Source organism: Chiloscyllium plagiosum, unplaced genomic scaffold (assembly GCF_037043375.1).
Source record: "Chiloscyllium plagiosum isolate Xiang-an unplaced genomic scaffold, Cpla_swu_hap1 HiC_scaffold_28, whole genome shotgun sequence".
Lineage (NCBI taxonomy): Eukaryota > Metazoa > Chordata > Chondrichthyes > Orectolobiformes > Hemiscylliidae > Chiloscyllium > Chiloscyllium plagiosum.
The window spans coordinates 16114777-16133769 of NW_028270166.1; the positions used below are offsets into that span (position 1 = coordinate 16114777).

At 40.8% G+C, this 18993-nt stretch overlaps 1 protein-coding gene across 3 annotated transcripts in view; it reads right to left on the reverse strand.

The window, feature by feature from the left end:
• LOC122565378 (phospholipid phosphatase 2-like) overlaps window positions 1-6559 on the reverse strand; it is a 102984-nt gene extending 96425 nt beyond the window's left edge. Inside the window, exons 1-2 of one of the 3 annotated variants that reach the window (XM_043721292.2) lie at window positions 6338-6559; window positions 5824-5921 (exon numbers count right to left, since the gene is read on the reverse strand). In XM_043721292.2, the coding sequence (XP_043577227.1) occupies window positions 5824-5878 (55 nt within the window). In that variant the 5' untranslated portion in view covers window positions 5879-5921; window positions 6338-6559. Of the gene's footprint in view, window positions 1-5823; window positions 5922-6050; window positions 6261-6337 lie in introns of those variants that run through there. The other 2 variants (XM_043721294.2, XM_043721293.2) reach the window with 2 other exon arrangements.
• Between the last annotated feature and the right edge of the window lie 12434 nt (window positions 6560-18993).

The window sequence follows — 18993 nt, forward strand, 5'->3', positions numbered from 1 at the left end:
GACCTGCTGTGCTTTTCCAGCACCACACTCTCGTGAACTGCATCATCGCCAGGAAGAAAGAAGAAAAAGACTTGCATAGGTATTACACTTTTCATAACAACTGGACATCCCAAGGTGCTTCACAGACATAGTAGTACATTTGAAGTGTAGTTACTCTGCAATATAAGAAACAAATACATATGCCACTCACCACATCAAAAGAAAAACAGAAATACAAGTTTGATGCTGTGGTGTTTGCTCCATAATACAGTACAGTACATACCAGCACTATTATTGTTGAAGAAGGATGAGTTACATTAAAAAGGTGTATTATTGTCATTTTAATGTTGCTTACTACAGCTGCTAGGATGTCTAACATCTGGCGTCATTGTGCACGTGCTTTGTGTTAAATTACATTGGTCTAAAACAACCAGCAAGAGTGAGTCAGTTAGTGATTTTTGCTCAAAAAGAAAGCAAACACTTCAAAAAGTAATTGAAATTAATGTTAATTGCATTTTGTTCTCAATATGTGGACACGTAATACTACAATGAATTTGCCTATGAGTGACAATATGATAGTACCTCATGATCAGAGGCATGCTCATACAAGTACTTTTTACAAGTCAAGAATAACTGGCATCAACCCTTAGACTTGATAAAATGAAAGAATGCATGCAAGGGAACTCGAAAAAAAATGCTGAGCACACAAAACCAAATGCTAAAAATCTTTTAAAAGGGAAAGGCTGCAGCAAAAAGTTAGTACTTTATCTTCCAGCATGTGAACTTGAGACATGACCACTATGCGATGCGAAACCCTACACATTGTGGTTACTGATGTACTCGTGATCTGCCACAATCATACTGTTGTATTGGCGTAAGCTTTCATATCAAGGAGATGAGAGTAATTTAGTACTGCAGAATGTGACAAACCTATATTACACTTCCTTGTATCTATGCAAGTTCATTATACCATAGGCACTTGCATATTTGGGTTCAAGCCCTGCACTGTAGCAAGTTCCCTCAGCATGGCATGCTGCAAGCGAACGGAGGTCAGTAAGACGGAGACAGATTTTTATACCATTGGGTCATATGATGAAACAAGCATGCCCATTAAAAGATATAATGCAACTCTGCAGTGAGACATAACACTGTAGCATGTTTCTACTCTACATGCTTAGCATTTATGGGGTGAAGCAGTGTCAACTCTGAAGAGATTTTAAACTTTCAGTCTAATTCAGAAATCAAACCCCTTTTTGAGATTGAAGAGAAGTGGCTGCAAATGATAGTGGAGGCAGGATTTTAAAACCTCACGGTACTTCTGAAGTTTATTTACTTGGGTGTCAACTTAAAAGTTCAGCAAATACTTGTTTCTACTGTGCTCCCTAAAATATATACAATGTTTAATCACTGGCATTGGCAGACTGTTCATACCTGAAACTAGATGAGTTGTGCTTTATACAAGCCCTGGAGAACTGCAGTTCAAGCTAAGGTATAAACATGTTGTAAACACTGTACTGATGGGTTAATGCCAGCCATTGAAATATGTCATCAAATGGTGACTAACTTGCTGTTTATTTTAAATCATTTACATTTCAAACTTTTTCAGAGTCTTGCATTCCTCTAAAAATGGTTTCAGTATCATCGCAACTTGTCAAATATTTTTCACTTATAAAGTCATGGTCTGAGCTGCAGTTTTACATTCTGAAGCCATTAAAGTTTTGAAACAGCAGATAAAAAATGTCAAACTACTAAAAATATTAATTAAATATAGACATTTAAAGTAGCTGACTTCTCTAACACACAACATACAAGTTGCCTTAATGAGCAGTTGCTGAACTGATTCTCAATGTGGTTTCATGAAAAAGATCAGAATGCTGTGAACTTGAATTAGCACCATAAACCTGACCACCCAAATTTCCTCTTGCTACAAACAAATTTACGATCATTAACCTGAAACCCTGAAGTTTGAGTGATTGAACAATTTTAAAAATTTTCCATCCTCATTTGCAAATCTATCTTTGGTCTTGTCTCTTCCCATCTCTATTCTTCCCCAATCCCCTTATCTGTGCAATCGCACACGTGAATTAGGTTAAGTAGGCACTTTGGCCCCTCAAGCCTGAACTGCCATTCAATAAGATCCTGGATGATCTGATTTATTCCATATACTGGACAAACCACACACCAATCCCCAACCCTGATAACCTTACATCCCTTTCCTTCTCTAAGTTGGACCTCTTGTAATTGTAATACTCCACATTGGTGCCTATGCATTGAGAAGCCTTTGGCTCAGCCTCTTGAATTCCCCTCCCCACCACTCTCCTTGCTTTGCTCCTTTAAGATACTTCTTAAAACCTACCTCTTTCACATAGCTTTTGGTCATCTGAACTGGTATCTGCATATGTCACATTGCATCATACTTTGTTTCATAATTTTCCTGTCAAACCCACTGAGGTGTTTCATTATGTTAAACTGTGCTAATAAGTCATTAGTTAAACTGCAGACTTCAGTGGCTCAAAATACAACTTAGTAGTTTCAGTTTGATATCAATACAAGTCTAAATATAGTTATTAATCTGTTTGGACATGTTATGTCAAACGCTTATGGCAGATGGGTCTTGAATTCAAACTTTTGGCCCAGAGGAAATGACACTACCACTGCACCATAAGACAATTATAAATTTAATTATAGCAATGGATAAAATAGAGTTGAACTAGAGTTGGCCTTGCTACTTTGTGCTAATGGAGGCCCTTAAGTGAATAATAAACACACTAGACTAACACATGAAACTTCTACCACACCAAAAATTAAATGTTCCCAATCCTACACTATTTGAGTTAAGCTGATTGTGTGCATTTTAATCTTTGGCCCCAGTAATAGCTAATTGAACTTGACTATGTGTACAGACAAACTCTTAAAAGAATAAGTGTTGAGAGGTGGGACTACTTGAGAATAAAAACACTTTCCTGATGACTTTCCTTCAAATCACTTTGTGCAAGACACATCAGGATTGGCCTTGATAGAGGTTTCTACTTCCAGCAAACTGTGTGGCAAGCAGCTCTTCCTGAGATCCAGCAGTACAACCAACTAAAAGACATAACTTCACCAAAAGTATGTCATTAACTTCAAATCTCAACCCCATTCTGCACAAACTCAAACTTCTCCACTCCCAGCAGGAAAACCTCCCAATCTGTGGGCCATTTACATCTGCAATTCTATACTCATCAACAATCGCACTGTAATAGCTGAACCCAAGTTTAACTTGGTCACTTCAAGACAATAAGACTCAAACCTGCTTGTGTCTGAGCACAGAACTAGACTTTTATTAAAAATTATATTCAAAAAGGGCAGAAATTACTATACATTCTGCTAACCTTAGATTAATGTCATTGGTTTAGCATTGCAGATGGGTTTGAAATCCTGGTCCTAATATTACTACTTAAATATTATTGAAAACACATTTAAATAGTTGTGGCTACTATTAAGTATTATTATTGGCTGATCTGCTCCAGCTTCAGGCAAAAATCCAAAATGCCACAAAAAAGGAAAATAGACTAAATTAAAAAGGCCCAAGTCAGGAATAATGGTGGAAAATTTCGCCTGAGTTGTGCAGCTATAAATGGCACTCCAAGTTCAGAACCATCCACAGCAATACAAACCACTTCACTGGCAGCTAATTTGTCACTATGGCAGCAACATACATTACATATAGATGTATTACAACCATGTATCAATACGTCTCCCTAACTAATGTCTTCCACCACTTGGAAGGGCAAGGACAGCAGGGGCATGACCCAAAATCACAGATTATTCAAACTTTTCCATTCTTTACTTGTTTCCAGATCAAGCCCTCCAGCTCCCTACTTAACAATGTTATGGGAGTACCTACACTGTGTGGTATGCAGTAACTGGAGAGCCCAGCTCACCATTATCTTGAGAAGAACAATGAGCACAGGCAACATAAACTGGCCATGTCTCTCGCTGGGCTGAAATTCCTTTGCTTCTTTTAAGGCCAACTTTAATCATTTAGGAGCTTTCAGAAAACCCACCATAGATGCTGGCAGACCTGCTAAATACACTGACAATATTTTCTTTTCTTTGTATTAGACTTTTACTGTGGCTTCTGTTTGACTCCAGACCCACAGTCATACTGCTGACAATTAACTACTCTCAAATGGTCTTGAAAGCCATTCAGTTGTAACATTTGCTGGAAAGAAAAATTGGATTGAAAGCAGACTGATCACCAGGCATCAACTGAGGCAGTAGAATGACAGCAGGAAACACAACCCTGTTGTGAACTCTACAAAGTCCTCCTTACTGGCATCTGGAGCTGGTGCCAGAACTGGGAGAGCTGTCTCAGACTAGTCAAGCAACAGCCTGTAAGAGTCTCCTTAGACAGCACCTTACAAACTCACAACCACTTTCATTTAGAAGGACAAGGGCAGCAAATACATGAAACACTATCACCTGCAAGTTCCCTTCCAAGCCACTCTCCACCCTGACTTGGAAGAATATCGTCGTTCCTTCAGTGTCACTGGGTCAAAATGTTAGAACACTCTCTCTAATGGCATCGTGGGTTTACAGACAGTAAATGGACTACAACAGTTCAAGGAGCAAACTCACCAGCACCTCTCAAGGTCAATGAATACTGGCTCAGCCAGCAACCCTCCAGTTCCATGAATTTTAAAAAATCATGGCACCCTCCAAAACATTTCCCAATGCAACTCCACTTCGTGGGAGCCCCCAGAGTGAAAATTGTGAGGGAGGAGGGTGCTTTGAGCGTTGCTTTGGGGTGAGGTGTGATGTCCATTACTGTTATCGAGTGGGGGGGGGGGTTGGGGTGGTGGTGAAGGGGGTTTCTTGACTTCACCTGCTTGAGGGGCAGGGGTCACAACACTAACCTGGACCAAGACTTGCCAACCAAGAAGGGCAATTAAAAAAAAGGCCACTTCAAACCATCCCAAAGCACTTGGCAGCCACAGAGGTACTTAAAGTCACCATTGGGAAATTTAATTCAATGTGTCAGCAACATTAAAGTCATTATTGGGAAATTTAATTCAATGTGTCAGCAACATTAAAACAACTTAAAGGCAGTGTCCTAACAGTCAGAGTCATCCAACACCCCCCACCCAACAAATACACCCACTTACAGTGCTTTAAATTGTCACAAAGTTAAAAATCACACAACACCAGGTGTTGTGGAGTGTAACATAACCACCTGATGAAGGGGTGGTGCTCCGAAAGCAAGTGCTTCCAAATAAACCTGTTGGACTATAACCTGGTGTTGTGTGATTTTTAATTCTGTCCACACAGTCAAACACCGTCACCTCCAAATCATTAAACTGTGACAGTTTAGAAAGGTATAAAATCCAGCTCGGATATGTGGACGGATAACCTCTCCACCCATTGCAACCCTCAAACAAATAAAAATCTTCCGGTACCAATGAATTTTTACAAATATATATTCTACAGCATTGGAGAAGTCTGAGAGTGTGCCTTTAACTAAGACGTGGATCCGCCTATACCGCACTCCCCTTGTGTTTCAAGGGAAAGATTGGAATGTAGAAACACGGTTTCCATCAGTTTTAGTTAGTTACCTGATGTTTATCTTTCCTCCCAACTCACTCTCTGCATGCACCCTTACGCAGAGCCCCCCCCCCCCCAAAAAAAAAACTTAGCAAATCCTCAAAATTAAAGTCACGCCGTTGCATATTCAAATAAATTACAACGAGTCTCTGGGGCGGGAAAAGAAAGTGATATTTTCCGCAGATAAAAATTCAAAAGTCACCAGCAAACCTCTCAGTAAATTGTTATGAACTATACACAGAGAGAGAGAGAGACACTTACCCACAATCACACACAGGACATCCACCAGGACGAGAACAATCCTTTTTTCAAACATCCTGACACGGAAAGGTTTACAATCCTCTCTGGGTTTTCCGGAGCTATTTCGGTCGGGATATGAAGAAAACAAGAGGATTAAAAAGAACAGGGAGTAGGAACAAACTATTGAAGATCGCACATTAACAACAACAACAGCAGCAAACACACACAAAAATAAACTGAGCTGCAACCTGAATTTCCAGTTCTTCCGGAATCTTAAGTACCTGTCCCGATCTGCAATGCCACACGGACTATTGTTGGAATATTTTTTTTCCCTTGGTTGCCTGTGCTTTCCTCTCTCTCTCCCTCTCTGCTGGTCACTTTCACCAGGAGTGAGACCACGGCTGAAATTCACACGTTGCAACTGAAACAGGAGTTGCTTTCTGCTCGCTGGCGGAACCCACTGGCTTTGTCCTCTACCTTTGCACGCACACACATACATACATACACAAACAACTGCATGAATGAGTTAACGAACCTTTAGTTCGCTGTTGTCCCAATCCAAAATGTTGTGGAGGGGAAAGACATCTGACGTCAGGCGCTGCTGAGGAATTGGCACAAACACAGGATGCTCCTGAGTGGACAGAAAGTTCAGTTCGAGCTGAATGGTTAAACCTACAGCCCACCCAGCCAAACCAAAACGATGCCTTTTCCTCCTCGCTTCCCCTTAAAGCTTGAATGCAAAACTTTTGAAGAAAGTGACCGCAAAGTTTCTCCAAACCTCCGCAATCAGCGGTTGCACCCGGTACTGGCTGCACCTTAAATTCAGTCCAAAGTCTAACCGTGGAGCACTTTCGTTGTGTTTTGGTTGGAAAATGACCGTGGAGTGTACCAGCTGCCACCCGCATAATGTTCAAAATCGCATGCCCCTCCGTCTTTTCCACACTGACATATCTCTCACCACCACCCCCACTTATAAATTTCCATGTGCACGTTTATAAAAGACATTGGTTTATCTGAATCTGCTACGTCACCATAGCACCCTTTTGCTCTGTTTTGCATTGTCCATCTCCTCAGTCTCTATTTTTGTTTGGGAGTTGGGAGGTCATGTTGCGGCTGTACAGGACATTGGTTAGGCCACTGTTGGAATATTGCGCGCAATTCTGGGCTATCGAAACTTGAAAGGGTTCAGAAAAGATTTACAAGGATGTTGCCAGAGGTGGAGGATTTGAGCAACAGGGGGAGGCTGAACAGGCCGGGACTGTATTCCCTGGAGCATCAGAGGCTGAGGGGAGGCCTTATAGGGGTTTATAAAATCGTGAGACGCATGGATAGGATAAATAGACAAAGTCCTTTCCCTGGGGTGGGGAGTCCAGAACTAGAGAGCATAGGCTTAGGGTGAAAGGGGAAAGATATAAAAGGGACCTAAGAGGAAACTTTTCACACGGAGGAATGAGCTGCCAGAGGAAGTGGTGGAGGCTGATACAATTACAGCATTTAAAAGGCATCTGGATGGGTACATGAATAGGAAGAGTTTAGAGGGATATAGGCCGGGTGCTGGCAAATGGGACTAAATTACGTTAGGATATCTGGTTGGCATGGACAGGTTGTACCAAAGGGTCTGTTTCCGTGCTGTACTTCTCTATGATTTTATGACTCTATGCTTTAAAATATGTATGGTAGAAATGTGGGACTTCAAATGGGGACCATTTGAGGTTTGAGTTGAAAATGTGTTGCTGGAAAAGCGCAGCAGGTCAGGCAGCATCCAAGGAGCAGGAGAATCGACGTTTCGGGCATGAGCCCTTCTTCAGGTTTGTCAGAAGTATCACCATATTCTAATCTCTGAAAATTATGCTTGATCTTCTCATCCTCCTCCAGTTTTCATGGTCACAAAGGTTGAGGACTATCAGTATTTTTACATTCAATGGGAAAATGCATCTGGATGGGTATATGAATAGGAAGGGATATGGGCGATGTGCTAACAAATGGGACAAGTTTAATTTAGGATATCTGATTGGCATGGACAAGTTGGACTGAAGGGTCTGTTTCCATGCTGTACATCTCTATGACTCTATGAGGGTGTCTCTGACAATGCCACCATTTGTTGCCTCCTCCTAACTGCCTTTGCACTGACTGAATTCCCTGACCATTTTAGAGAGTAGTTAATAATCTAACACATTACTATTTTGGTCTGTAGGCCAGACTGGGTACGGATGGTAGATTTCCTTACCTAAACAGCATTAGCAAGGCAGATGGGTTTTTTAATGACAATTGACGATAGTTTAACAGTAACCATTACTGACACTAGCTTTCAATTCTAGAATTATTAGTTGAATTTAAAATTGACCTTCTGCATGGTAAGCTTCAAAACCATGTCACAAGAGCATTAGACTGGACCTCTGACTATCGATACGACACTATTTCCTCTCTCTCTCTCTTATATAGATCCAAATCTCTGTCCAGCAATTAGGCATTGAGTTTACTATTGACATAATGTTGCACTATCAGAGGTATGGACTTTTGGATTAATCCCAACCAATCCTTCACATGTGAATGTAAACGATACCCTTGTCACTATCTGGAGAATAGCTGGTGAGTTCTTCTGCTGCCTTGAATTTATTATTGAACCAAATTGCTCAAAAATAGATAAACTTGTTTCTGAAACCACACTAAACTGGCAAGTATGTTTACTTAGAAGACAACTGTCACCAAGGTTTCATCGTCTATGAAGCACCTTAGGACATCATTACAAGGAGCTCTATAAATGCAATCTTTTTGTTCATTAACATTTCTTACAAACACTCCTTCTTGAGTAATTAGGTTGCAAATTGTGGCATTGAGTCCTTGTGGTGACGATCATAATAGCTTTGATTTTTAACTATACAGGTGGCTACTTGCAGTCTGGCTACTAGTGAAAGGTCATTATTGAGCAGAGATACCTCTCCCGCTTCATTGTATAGTAATCCCCACAGGAAGTGCATGGATGAACACATGACCAGCCTGTGATGTTCACATGGACAATAATCAATTCTTGATTATTCTAAACAAAAAGCAAGTTAATGTCTTTCAATGCTTTCTCCTTCCTGTTGTAAACCTCCATAATATAAATAAACTTCTAGTAACATTCCAGGATGCCTTGCAGTCACCTGCTTCCTGAAACACACTGGTTTAAAATCTTAGTGGCAAAATGACTGACCTAATTAATTTTTAAACTCCTTCAGAAAAATAAACCAACACCCTATATGCCACTATTTTGAAATTCAAATTCTTAAAAAATATATATATCTCACATACATTCTATGTCAGTAATCTTAATTGCCATAGGGCACTAACAGTTCAATCCAGGTGCTGTGTTTATGCTAACAAACAGAATTGTAATGTAGAATATTGTAGTTACCAGAACATGTAGAGTTGAGAGTGATGCTAGGCACACATTTTTTTTCTTCTATTCTGCTATGAAGATTTCCTGTTTGCACAGGGTATAAGATACTAAGTAAATAGCTTCTGACTTAACCCTGAGTAATAATGAACACCCTAATCACAATATTGGATGATTATTTAAGAACGCCTTTCCTGATAGTATTCAACAGCATGGAATGTGTGACTCCTTATTGACACAGTTCATGGGGTAGGCCTTCTGTAAAGGAAAAGAGACAAAAGAGGCTTTTGAATATAACAACGGAAGGGGGCAAGTGACAGTCAACATGATAAAGAGATAGTGGACAAGTTTTGATGCAAGTTTGTATCCACGCCTACTGGTCATTCGGAAATTTGAGTTGTTGAATCATTGTGGATTCATCATGGATAACTCAGAATCTAAGGAATACAGTATGCTGATTGAATTGAATTGAATTTATTGCCATGTGTACTAAGGCAGAGTGAAAATCTTTGTCTTGCGAGCAATACAGGCAGATCACAGAGTTAAGTAGCATAGATAGTAAATAATAGGTAAACAGCAGCAAAAGCAAAAACACAGGTGCAGGCGAGTGTTAAGAGTTTGTGAGTCCATTCAGTATTCTAACAACAGTAGGGTAGAAACTGTTACGAAACCGGCTGGTGCATGTGTTCAGGCTTCTGTACCTTCTCCCTGATGGTAGAAGTTGTAGAAAAGCATTGCCAGAGTGGGATGGATCTTTGAGAATGCTGGCGGCCTTTCCTTGACAGCGGGCCTAGTAGATGGATTCTATAGATGGGAGGTTGGCCTTTGTGATTGTCAAGGCCGACTTCACCACTCTCTGTACCATCTCCGATCTTGAATGGTACAGTTGCCATAACAGGTAGTGATACGGCTAAAGTTATAAAAATAAGAATAGCAAACATTACATTTTGTCGTGAGCTCAGACTGTGTTCTGTTCGCCTCGAGGATGTGGGGTTCAATCTCACCAGAAGCCTCCAATTTGCTGGCATGAGGAATCCTGTATTAACAGAATTTGGATTATCCTAATTCTGTTCCCACAAAGAGTGCTAAACTCACATCACAAGACTGCTCGAAGTAAGAGACAAATGTACTAAACTGATCACCTTATTCTGACAGGCCAGAAGAATAGGTGACATGGGAAGTGGAGAAATAAATACAGATACATGTGTGGTGGTAGAATTTATTTGGCAATGAAGTTGGTGTGTTAGAGTAAATGGAACTTTATTCTGTATCAGTTGCTTCTAGTTTATTCATGGGAATTATTTCTGGATTGATAGAATTGAGAGGTAGAGAATGTATGGCTAAACTTGTATCAAAACCTGGTTAGGCTATGGAAATAACTCCACAGAAGCTAATATCCCATCACCAATTCATCCTTTATTTATATGTGGAGAGTCCTCAACACTGAACCAATTTCCTCAAAACCAGCTCTCAGAGTGAGCAGAATCTCTGAGACTCCTGTTTATATCTGTGAGCCAGTGCTCCCTGACTGTTACAATCAGGGAACTCATGTTCTATGAGGTCCATCTGGCTGACCCCATTGCAATCACTATAGCCACATTGTAGGGTAATGTGTACAGAGTGGTTGCCCCCTTTATAAAGGAGATATAGAGATACTGGAGAGGGTGCAATGAAGATTCACATGGTTAGTGTAGCAGAATTGTGTAGTTATAGCTGTCTGGAAGGATTGCTCAAATTGAGAAAGGGAAGTTGGAGAGATGACCTAATGGCGGTGTATAACACCATGAAGTTTTGATAGATTGGAGAGAGTGAAAATGTTTGCACTTGTGAGGAAGAGATGTCATCAATCAAATTAGATGTCATCAATATAAGATAGTCACCAAGAAATCACACAGGAAATTCAGAAGGAACATCTTTGCACACAAAGTGAAATGAATGTGGATCTCACTGCCGTTGAAGCATTTAATGTCAAGAATACAAAGCAGGAGGAAATTAGAATGGCATTAAAGTCAGCACAGACATGATGGACTGAAGGGCCTGTTCCTGTACTGTACTATCCTATGTTCTATGATATGGGAGGTTATACTACTAAGAGCTTCAAATGGAGCACAAATATTGGACAGATTCAGCTGAACATTTGTTTCTGTGTCGTGTGATTTATGAAGTTTGATGGTTAAGCCTTGTGCAGGATAGAATGTGAGCAACACACTCCACTGCTTGACAGACAGATGTTTGCATTTCCTTCTCCTAAAGCAGCACAGCCTCACTTTGTAAAGTGTCTTGAAGAATTTTGGGGTGTTTACTTTGGTGGAGGGAAATATTAATAGCTTGCTCCGTCACAAAATGTTCCAGTTAATTATACAGTGAATGCTGATAACCTTGAGAAACAATGAATGATTTCCTGAAGAATTTGTTGGAAGATGAATAATTAAGTATTTCCTATATATCATTGTTCACATGTGATTCATGTGGATATAATGGTCACTGAATTCTGGAAGTTTCCTCTTCCAGGCCATTGAAAGTCTAGTCTAAGTGGCTCGTTATTAACCATGGAGAATTAGTAGGAAGCTCTGTAGATTGGACATTCTGGCAGCAGGAAACAGGTTTCCGCTGATGGGTGAGTGCCGAACCAGAGGACACAGCTTAAAAATACGGGGTAGACCATTTAGGACAGAGATGAGGAGAAACTTCTTCACCCAGAGAGTGGTGGCTGTGTGGAATGCTCTACCCCAGAGGGCAGTGGAGGCCGAGTCTCTGGATTCATTTAAGAAAGAGTTGGATCGAGCTCTCAAAGATAGTGGAATCAAGGGTTATGGAGATAAGGCAGGAAGAGGATACTGATTAGGAATGATCAGCCATGATCATATTGAATGGCGGTGCAGGCTCAAAGGGCTGAATGGCCTACTCCTGCACCTATTGTCTATTGTCTATTGAAGCTAAGGCTGACATTGTCACTTCATCACAGGTCAGTCACGCACTAAAATAGCTTTGCCAGTTGGAACACACAGTGAACCTGTGCTCTATAGTTCAGACTTACCAAAACCACAATGACCACCACACCTTTGAGAAACACATTCTTTACAGATACATAATTTGTCTCCAAGAAAGAAAACTTGATCTTTAAAAAGAATCAAAGATAGAAATTGTGGCATTTTAGCCCTAGATTTTGAAGAGTCAATGGCCACAATAATAATAGATTAATCAACTTACATACAGCAAGCTCTGCAGATGTTTCTCTCACTGTTAAAGTTATGTGGAACATTTTCTAGGTATCTTTGACAGTTGACTGAAACAGCCATGAGACCTTTTATATTTGTGAATGTGGAGTCCAACTCTTCAGGCCACAGGGTCAGAGGTTCAAATTCTGGACTACGTTGCTTACAATTGGTTACAAAACTTCTAGTTGAAAGACTCTGGGTCTGTACTCAACGGAGTTTAGAACAATTAGGGGATATCGTCAAAACTTACAGAATACTGATAGGCCTGCATAGAGTGGCTGTGGAGAAGTTTTTTCCTCTCATAGGAAAGACTAGGACCTGAGGGTACAGTTTCGGAGTGAACTGAGATGAAGGAGAATTTCTTCAGCCAGAGGGTGGTTAATCTGTGGAACTCATTGATTTAGAAGGCTGTGGAGGCTGAGTCATTGACTGCATTTAAAACAAAGATAGATGGATTCTTGATTAGTAAGGGAACCTGGAGTTCCAGGGAGAAGGCAGGAAAATGGGTTTGAGTAAAGCATCAGCCATGGTTGAATAGTGGAGCAGACTCGATGGGCCAAATGGCCTAATTCTGCTCCCACGCTCAGGGAGGGACAACAGCTCCATAGCTAGCATTGCTGTCTCACAGCGGCAGGGGCCTGGTTTGATTCCAGCCTGGAGCGAATGTCTGGAAAGTTTGCACATTCCCAATGTGTCTGTGTGGGTTTTTGCTGGGTGCTCTGGTTTCCTCCCATGTTTCAAAGATGTGCAGGTCATGTAGATTGGCTATGCCAAATTACCCATAATGAACAGGAATGTGTAGGTTAGGAGCATTAACTATGGAAAATGCAGAGTTAAAGGACAGGGTGGGTTGGTGGGTGGGTGTGGGTGGATGTTCTTTGGTGGGTTGGTGTGGACTCAAGGAACTGAATGGCCTGCTTCCACATTGTAGGGATTCCATGTTTTTATGTTTTATAGGTTAGTGGGAGAAGGAAGTTCCAGGGTCTCCCACTTCTGACCAATGATATCTGGTAGAAAAGTATGCAGGATTTAACTTAACTCTGATGCCCTCTATGGACAAATACTCACCTGACATCTGCCACCCTGACTTGCATGTGGAAATATTGAGAAGAGTTGTTGGCTGTACTGTCCTTTCAATTTGTTCTGATCTTCTATTAGATTATAGAATTGTGTGATGATAGAGGCTTGAACCATAGATTCATAGAATCAGACTCCCTGCAGCGCAGTAAAAGGTCTTGCAGCATCTTTCCTGGATCCAGGAATCTATATCTCCATCCACCTGCCTCAGTATTGAAATGGTTGTAGTTCTTATCTAACAAAACTTCTGTTTAATTATTTTCAATTGATGTCCCCTTCAGCCACAATAGTGTTTCAGCAGTGCGAGGTACAAATTTCCACCACACTTTGTATGGAGCAATGCTGCGTGACATCACCCTTTAAAAGACTCGCTGTAATTTTTAGACTAAGCCTCCATATATTACACTCGCCCACAGTGGGAAATAGTTTCTCTTAGTCCACTATTTTACATCTCAAACATCTCAGTTAGATCATCCCATAATATTCTAAACTCAAGGGAAAACAAGTTTTGACTGTTCCATCTTATCCTCATAATTTAATCCTTGTAGTCCTAGTGCTGCATGTGTGCTCCACCATGCTAAGCACTTGGCTGGGGGATTACAGGAGTTTGGTATGATACCTTAAATTACTTTTAAAGAAGAGAGGAAGTTGTCAGTTATAAGTGAAGCATGGAGTTTGTAGATATTATAGGAATATCTCTAAAATCTTAATTGTCAAATAATATATTATTGCATGTCTAATCTCCTTTTCTTCCCCAAATTTCTAGATTACATCTTTGCTTTTTGCTCTGTTCTGGAGCTACCCATACAGCGTCTCAGCAAGTTACCTAACCAACGTCGATACTAAACTAATTCAAACTGCAAACGTATTTTTCTGTCTCTATTGTTCTGCCTAATGAAAGGAAACCACTTATAGAATAGACCTTTTTAATTTATGAGAAACAAATGTATTGTATTTTGTTCTGCATCGTCACTCTCTGATAGAAATTATGTGATTTGTATATTAATAATAAAGGCGGTGACAGAATAAGATTCATGCTTGAATAATGCTTTTCAGATCCTAAGGCTATTCCAAAGGACTTTACAGCCAAACCTTTACTTCTGAAATGTAGTCACTGTAATAATGTAGGAAACGCAGTAGCTGACGTGTTCACACTGAACACCCACACATAGCAATGAGTTCAATTACAAGATAATCTGTTTGAGTGGTGTTGGTTGAGGAATAAATGATGGCCGGGAGGGATAATTCGACTGCTCTTCTGCAAAATAATGCAATACCATCTTTCACATCCATCTGTGACAGAGGTTGGGCCTTGGTTTAATGTCAAGATTAGAGTGGTGCTGGAAAAGCACAGCTTTTGCCCGAAACATCGATTTTTCCTGCTCCTCAGATGCTGCCTGACCTGCTGTGCTTTTTCAGCACCACTCTAACAGCCAAGATCTGCAGTACCCACTTCTGCCTAGTTGATTCTAACCTTACTGTGAATCCTCTTCCTAGGATTAGATTAGATTAGATTGCCTACTGTGTGGGGACAGGCCCTTCAGCCCAACCTGTCCACACCGACCCTCCGAAGAGTAACCCACCCAGACCAATGCACCTAACACTGTAGGCAATTTAGCATGGCCAATTCATCTTTGGACTGTGGGAGGAAACCGGAGCACCCAAGGGTAAACGTAGAGGTATGGGTGAGTTTCGCTTCGGCGGGTCGGTGTGGACCTGTTGGGCCGAAGGGCCTGTTTCCACACTGTAATCTAATCTAATCTAATCTAGTCTGAATGGGTATGGCCAACTCTCACAGATTTCTGGGTTTTGTTTTTTTTGAGTAGCATCAGAAGTTATTGGGATCTCAACAGAGTTGGAAGCTTTAGGCACTGTCTCCTGGCTGCTTTTCTTTCTATTTTCTCTTGATTTTCTTTCCCTCCTGGATTAGAGAACTGCATGTGAGAATCTGTGTATGAATTTTCCTATTTGCCAAGGGGTGTGTATATGGGATGTCGCTATAGTGAAACAGTTAATTAGTAATAATTACTGTATTTATTATTTTGTTAAGTTTTCCAGTAGAGTTAAGTTATTCTAAATTCCTCTTTCTTGGATTGTATTTTTAACTGTAGTGTTTAAATAAATTGTGTTTTGCTTAACTGTGAATAGCTTAACCACTCACATTGCATCTGGAACAGGCACTTCACATTTAAAATCAGAAAAAGGTGAGATCTCAGCTACCTTCTCAAAATGTTTTGAAGGGGTCTGGTCTGGTCCATAACATAATTAAAAGATGGCACCTCCAACAGTGCAGCACTCCTGTAGTACTAGGCGGGAAGCCAAGATTTTGTAATCAAGTCTCAGAAATGGCAACTCACAACCATCTGATTCAGAAGAGAGATTGCTACCAACTGAGCCAACGCTGACAGTTTGTTATTGCTGCTGGTAGTGCCAAAAAGATGCGCTTGCAAAATGAAAACAAACCAGTAAATGCAGTCATGACAGTGAAAGCTCGATACACCCGTGGTGTGGAGGACCTGGACAAATGGCACACAAATATCGGTTTCAAGATTGTGTTGTTTGCCAGAGTGACATCAACTTGGAACTGATAAACAAGTCATCCCCATTCATCTGTCGAAGAAGACAAGTGTCATTTACACTGCTGTAAGAGGGGAATAAATCCAGCCCGACAGATGGAAGGACTCAAAATCAGGAAAATGTACAGGCAGGATGAAGTTATTCATGAACAACTGTTGCCTAAAGGAGTGTTGAATTGTGAGTTTGTTTGGAGGGTTCCTGAAGAAGAACAGTTCAGCTTGTAAGAAAATTGTGACCCATTTTGCTAATGCAAAATACTTCAGGTTTCTGGCAAGTTAAACTGAATGGAACATGTTGCAGATTCTGCACATTCCTATGGGAAGCACAGATTCTTACTGTTTCCCTTTGGCATAACTTCTGCTCCATATATTTTGACACATTCGCCCAGATTTTAACCCTGCCTGCTCAGTCAGCAATAGGCACAGCATGAAAATCCAACTTACCCGTTTGCAACCCTGCTGATATCTTGATGCAAGATTCAATTTTATGTTGCTCCTTTCGGCACATATGCAAGATCTGGGAGGTGTTAGACTCCAGCATTAAACATGCACATGAGATCCTTAGTAAAGCACTGAGGAGCCTGACTGTCAGTCAACCCCAAGACTGCACAGGAAAACCCTTGTGGCTTCCTCACCACAGAATGCCAGCAGCAAGTAGATCCATAACCGGAAAACAATTTTTTTTAAAAAAGCAAATATTAATACCGCAGATGCTTAAGATCTGAAATAAAAACTGGAGAAATCATCAGGTCTGGTAGCATCATGTGTGAAGAGAGGAACAGAGTTACACTCAGAGTCATAGAATTACAGAGTCATAGAATTGTACAGCATGACAACAGACCCTTTGCTTCAACTCGTCCATGCCTACCAGATATCCTAAATTAATCTAGTCCCATTTGCCAGCACTTGGCCCATATCCTTTCCTATCCATATACTCATCCGGATGCCTTTTAAATGTCGTAATTGTAACAGTCTCCACACTTCCTCTGGCAGCTCATTCCATACAGACATCACCCTCTGCATGAACAAGTTGTAACTTAGGCCCCTTTTAAATCTTTCCCCTCTCACCTTAAATTTCTATCCTCTAGTTTTGGACTCTCCTATCCTGGGGAAAAGACCTTGACTGTTCACTAAATGTATGCCCGTCATGATTTTATAAACTTCTATAAATCACCCCTCAGCCTTCAATGCTCCAGGGAAATCAGATCCTGCCTATTTAGCTTCTCCCTATAGCTCAAACTCTCCAATCCCAGCAACATCCTTGTTAAATCTTTTTTACATCCTTTCAAGTTTAACAATATCTTTCTCATAGCAGAGAGATCAGAACTGAACGCAATATTTCAAAAGTGGCCTAACCAATGTCCTGTACAGTTGCAACTCTTGTACTCAATGCATTGATCCGTAAGGGTAAGAGTAACAAACACCTTCTTCATTACCCTGTCTAGCTGTGACTTCACCTTTGAGGAACAATGAATCTAAACTCCAAGGTGTCTTTGTTCGGCAACACTCCACAGGACCTGACCATTAAGGTTATAAGTCCTGCCCTGATTTGCCTTACCAAAATGCAGCACCTCACATTTATCTAAATTCCACTTCAAGCCACTCACCATCCTGACTTGGAACTATATCACCGTTCCTTCACTGTTGCTGGGTCAAAATTCTGGAATTCCCTCCCTAAGGGCATTGTGGGTCAACCCATAGCAGGAGGACTGCAGTGGTTCAAGTAGGCAGTTCACCACCACCTTCTCAAGGACAGTTAGGGACAGGCAATAAATGCTGGCCAGCCAGCGATGACCACATCCCACAAATGAATAAAGAAAAATAAACTCCATCTGCCACTCCTCGGTCCATCAGCCCATCTCATCAAGGTCCCATTGTACTCTGAGATAACCATCTTCTCTATCCACTACACCACCAATTTTGGTGTCATCTGCAAATTTACTAACGATTCCTCAAATATTCACATCCAAATCATTTATAAAAATGACCAGAATTATACACAGTAATCCAAACATGACATTACCAATGTCCAAACTCTGGTACTCAATGTTCTGACTCATGAAGCCAAGCGTGCCTTCTTCACCACCCTGTCTATCTGTGATGCCACTTTCAAGGAACAATGTCCCTGAACTCCCAGATCTCTCTATTCCACAACACTCCCCAGGCCCCTAACACTAACTGTGTAAATCCTACCCTAATTTGTCTTAAATATAACTGCACTGAGGGTGGTATCCCCAAATCATTGTTTATTTACATATGCACAGTACATTACCAGTAGCCAGCTGGCTCAGAGTCAGTCCCTCAAGTGAGGAGATTCTGAATTCCTTGTTTATATATTTTTTTATTTTTTTTTATTTTTTTAAATATTTTTTTTCTTTACCCCCACACTACCACCTAAGTGCGGTAGTGCTTATTTTTAATTCCTTGTTTATACTGGTTAGCCAGGGCCCCCTGATAGGCCCAGGTTAACAATCCCAATCAAGGATCTCAAGGTCAATGAGATCCACTTGGTTCCAATCACTACAGTCTTACTGAAATGCAACATTTATCTGGATTAAACTTCACCTCCCATTCTGTTGTACTCTTAGACAACCTTCTTTACTGTTCACTATACCACCTAAATTGGTTACATTCACAAACTTATTAGCCATGCCTCTTGGATTCTAATTCAAATTTTCTATATAAATGGCTAACCATATGGACCCAGCACCAATCTTTGCAGCATACCATTGGTCAAAGGCCTCCTGTCTGAACAACAACCCTCTACCACCACCCTCTGTCTCCTACTCTCGAGCTAATTTTGTATCCAACTGGCTAGCTCTCCCTAGATTCTATTGATCTAACCTGATAACCAGTCTACTATGCGGAACCTTGGCAAAGGCCTTGCTAAAGTCCATGTAGACAACACCTACTGCTCTACCTTTATCTATCTTCTTGGCTACCT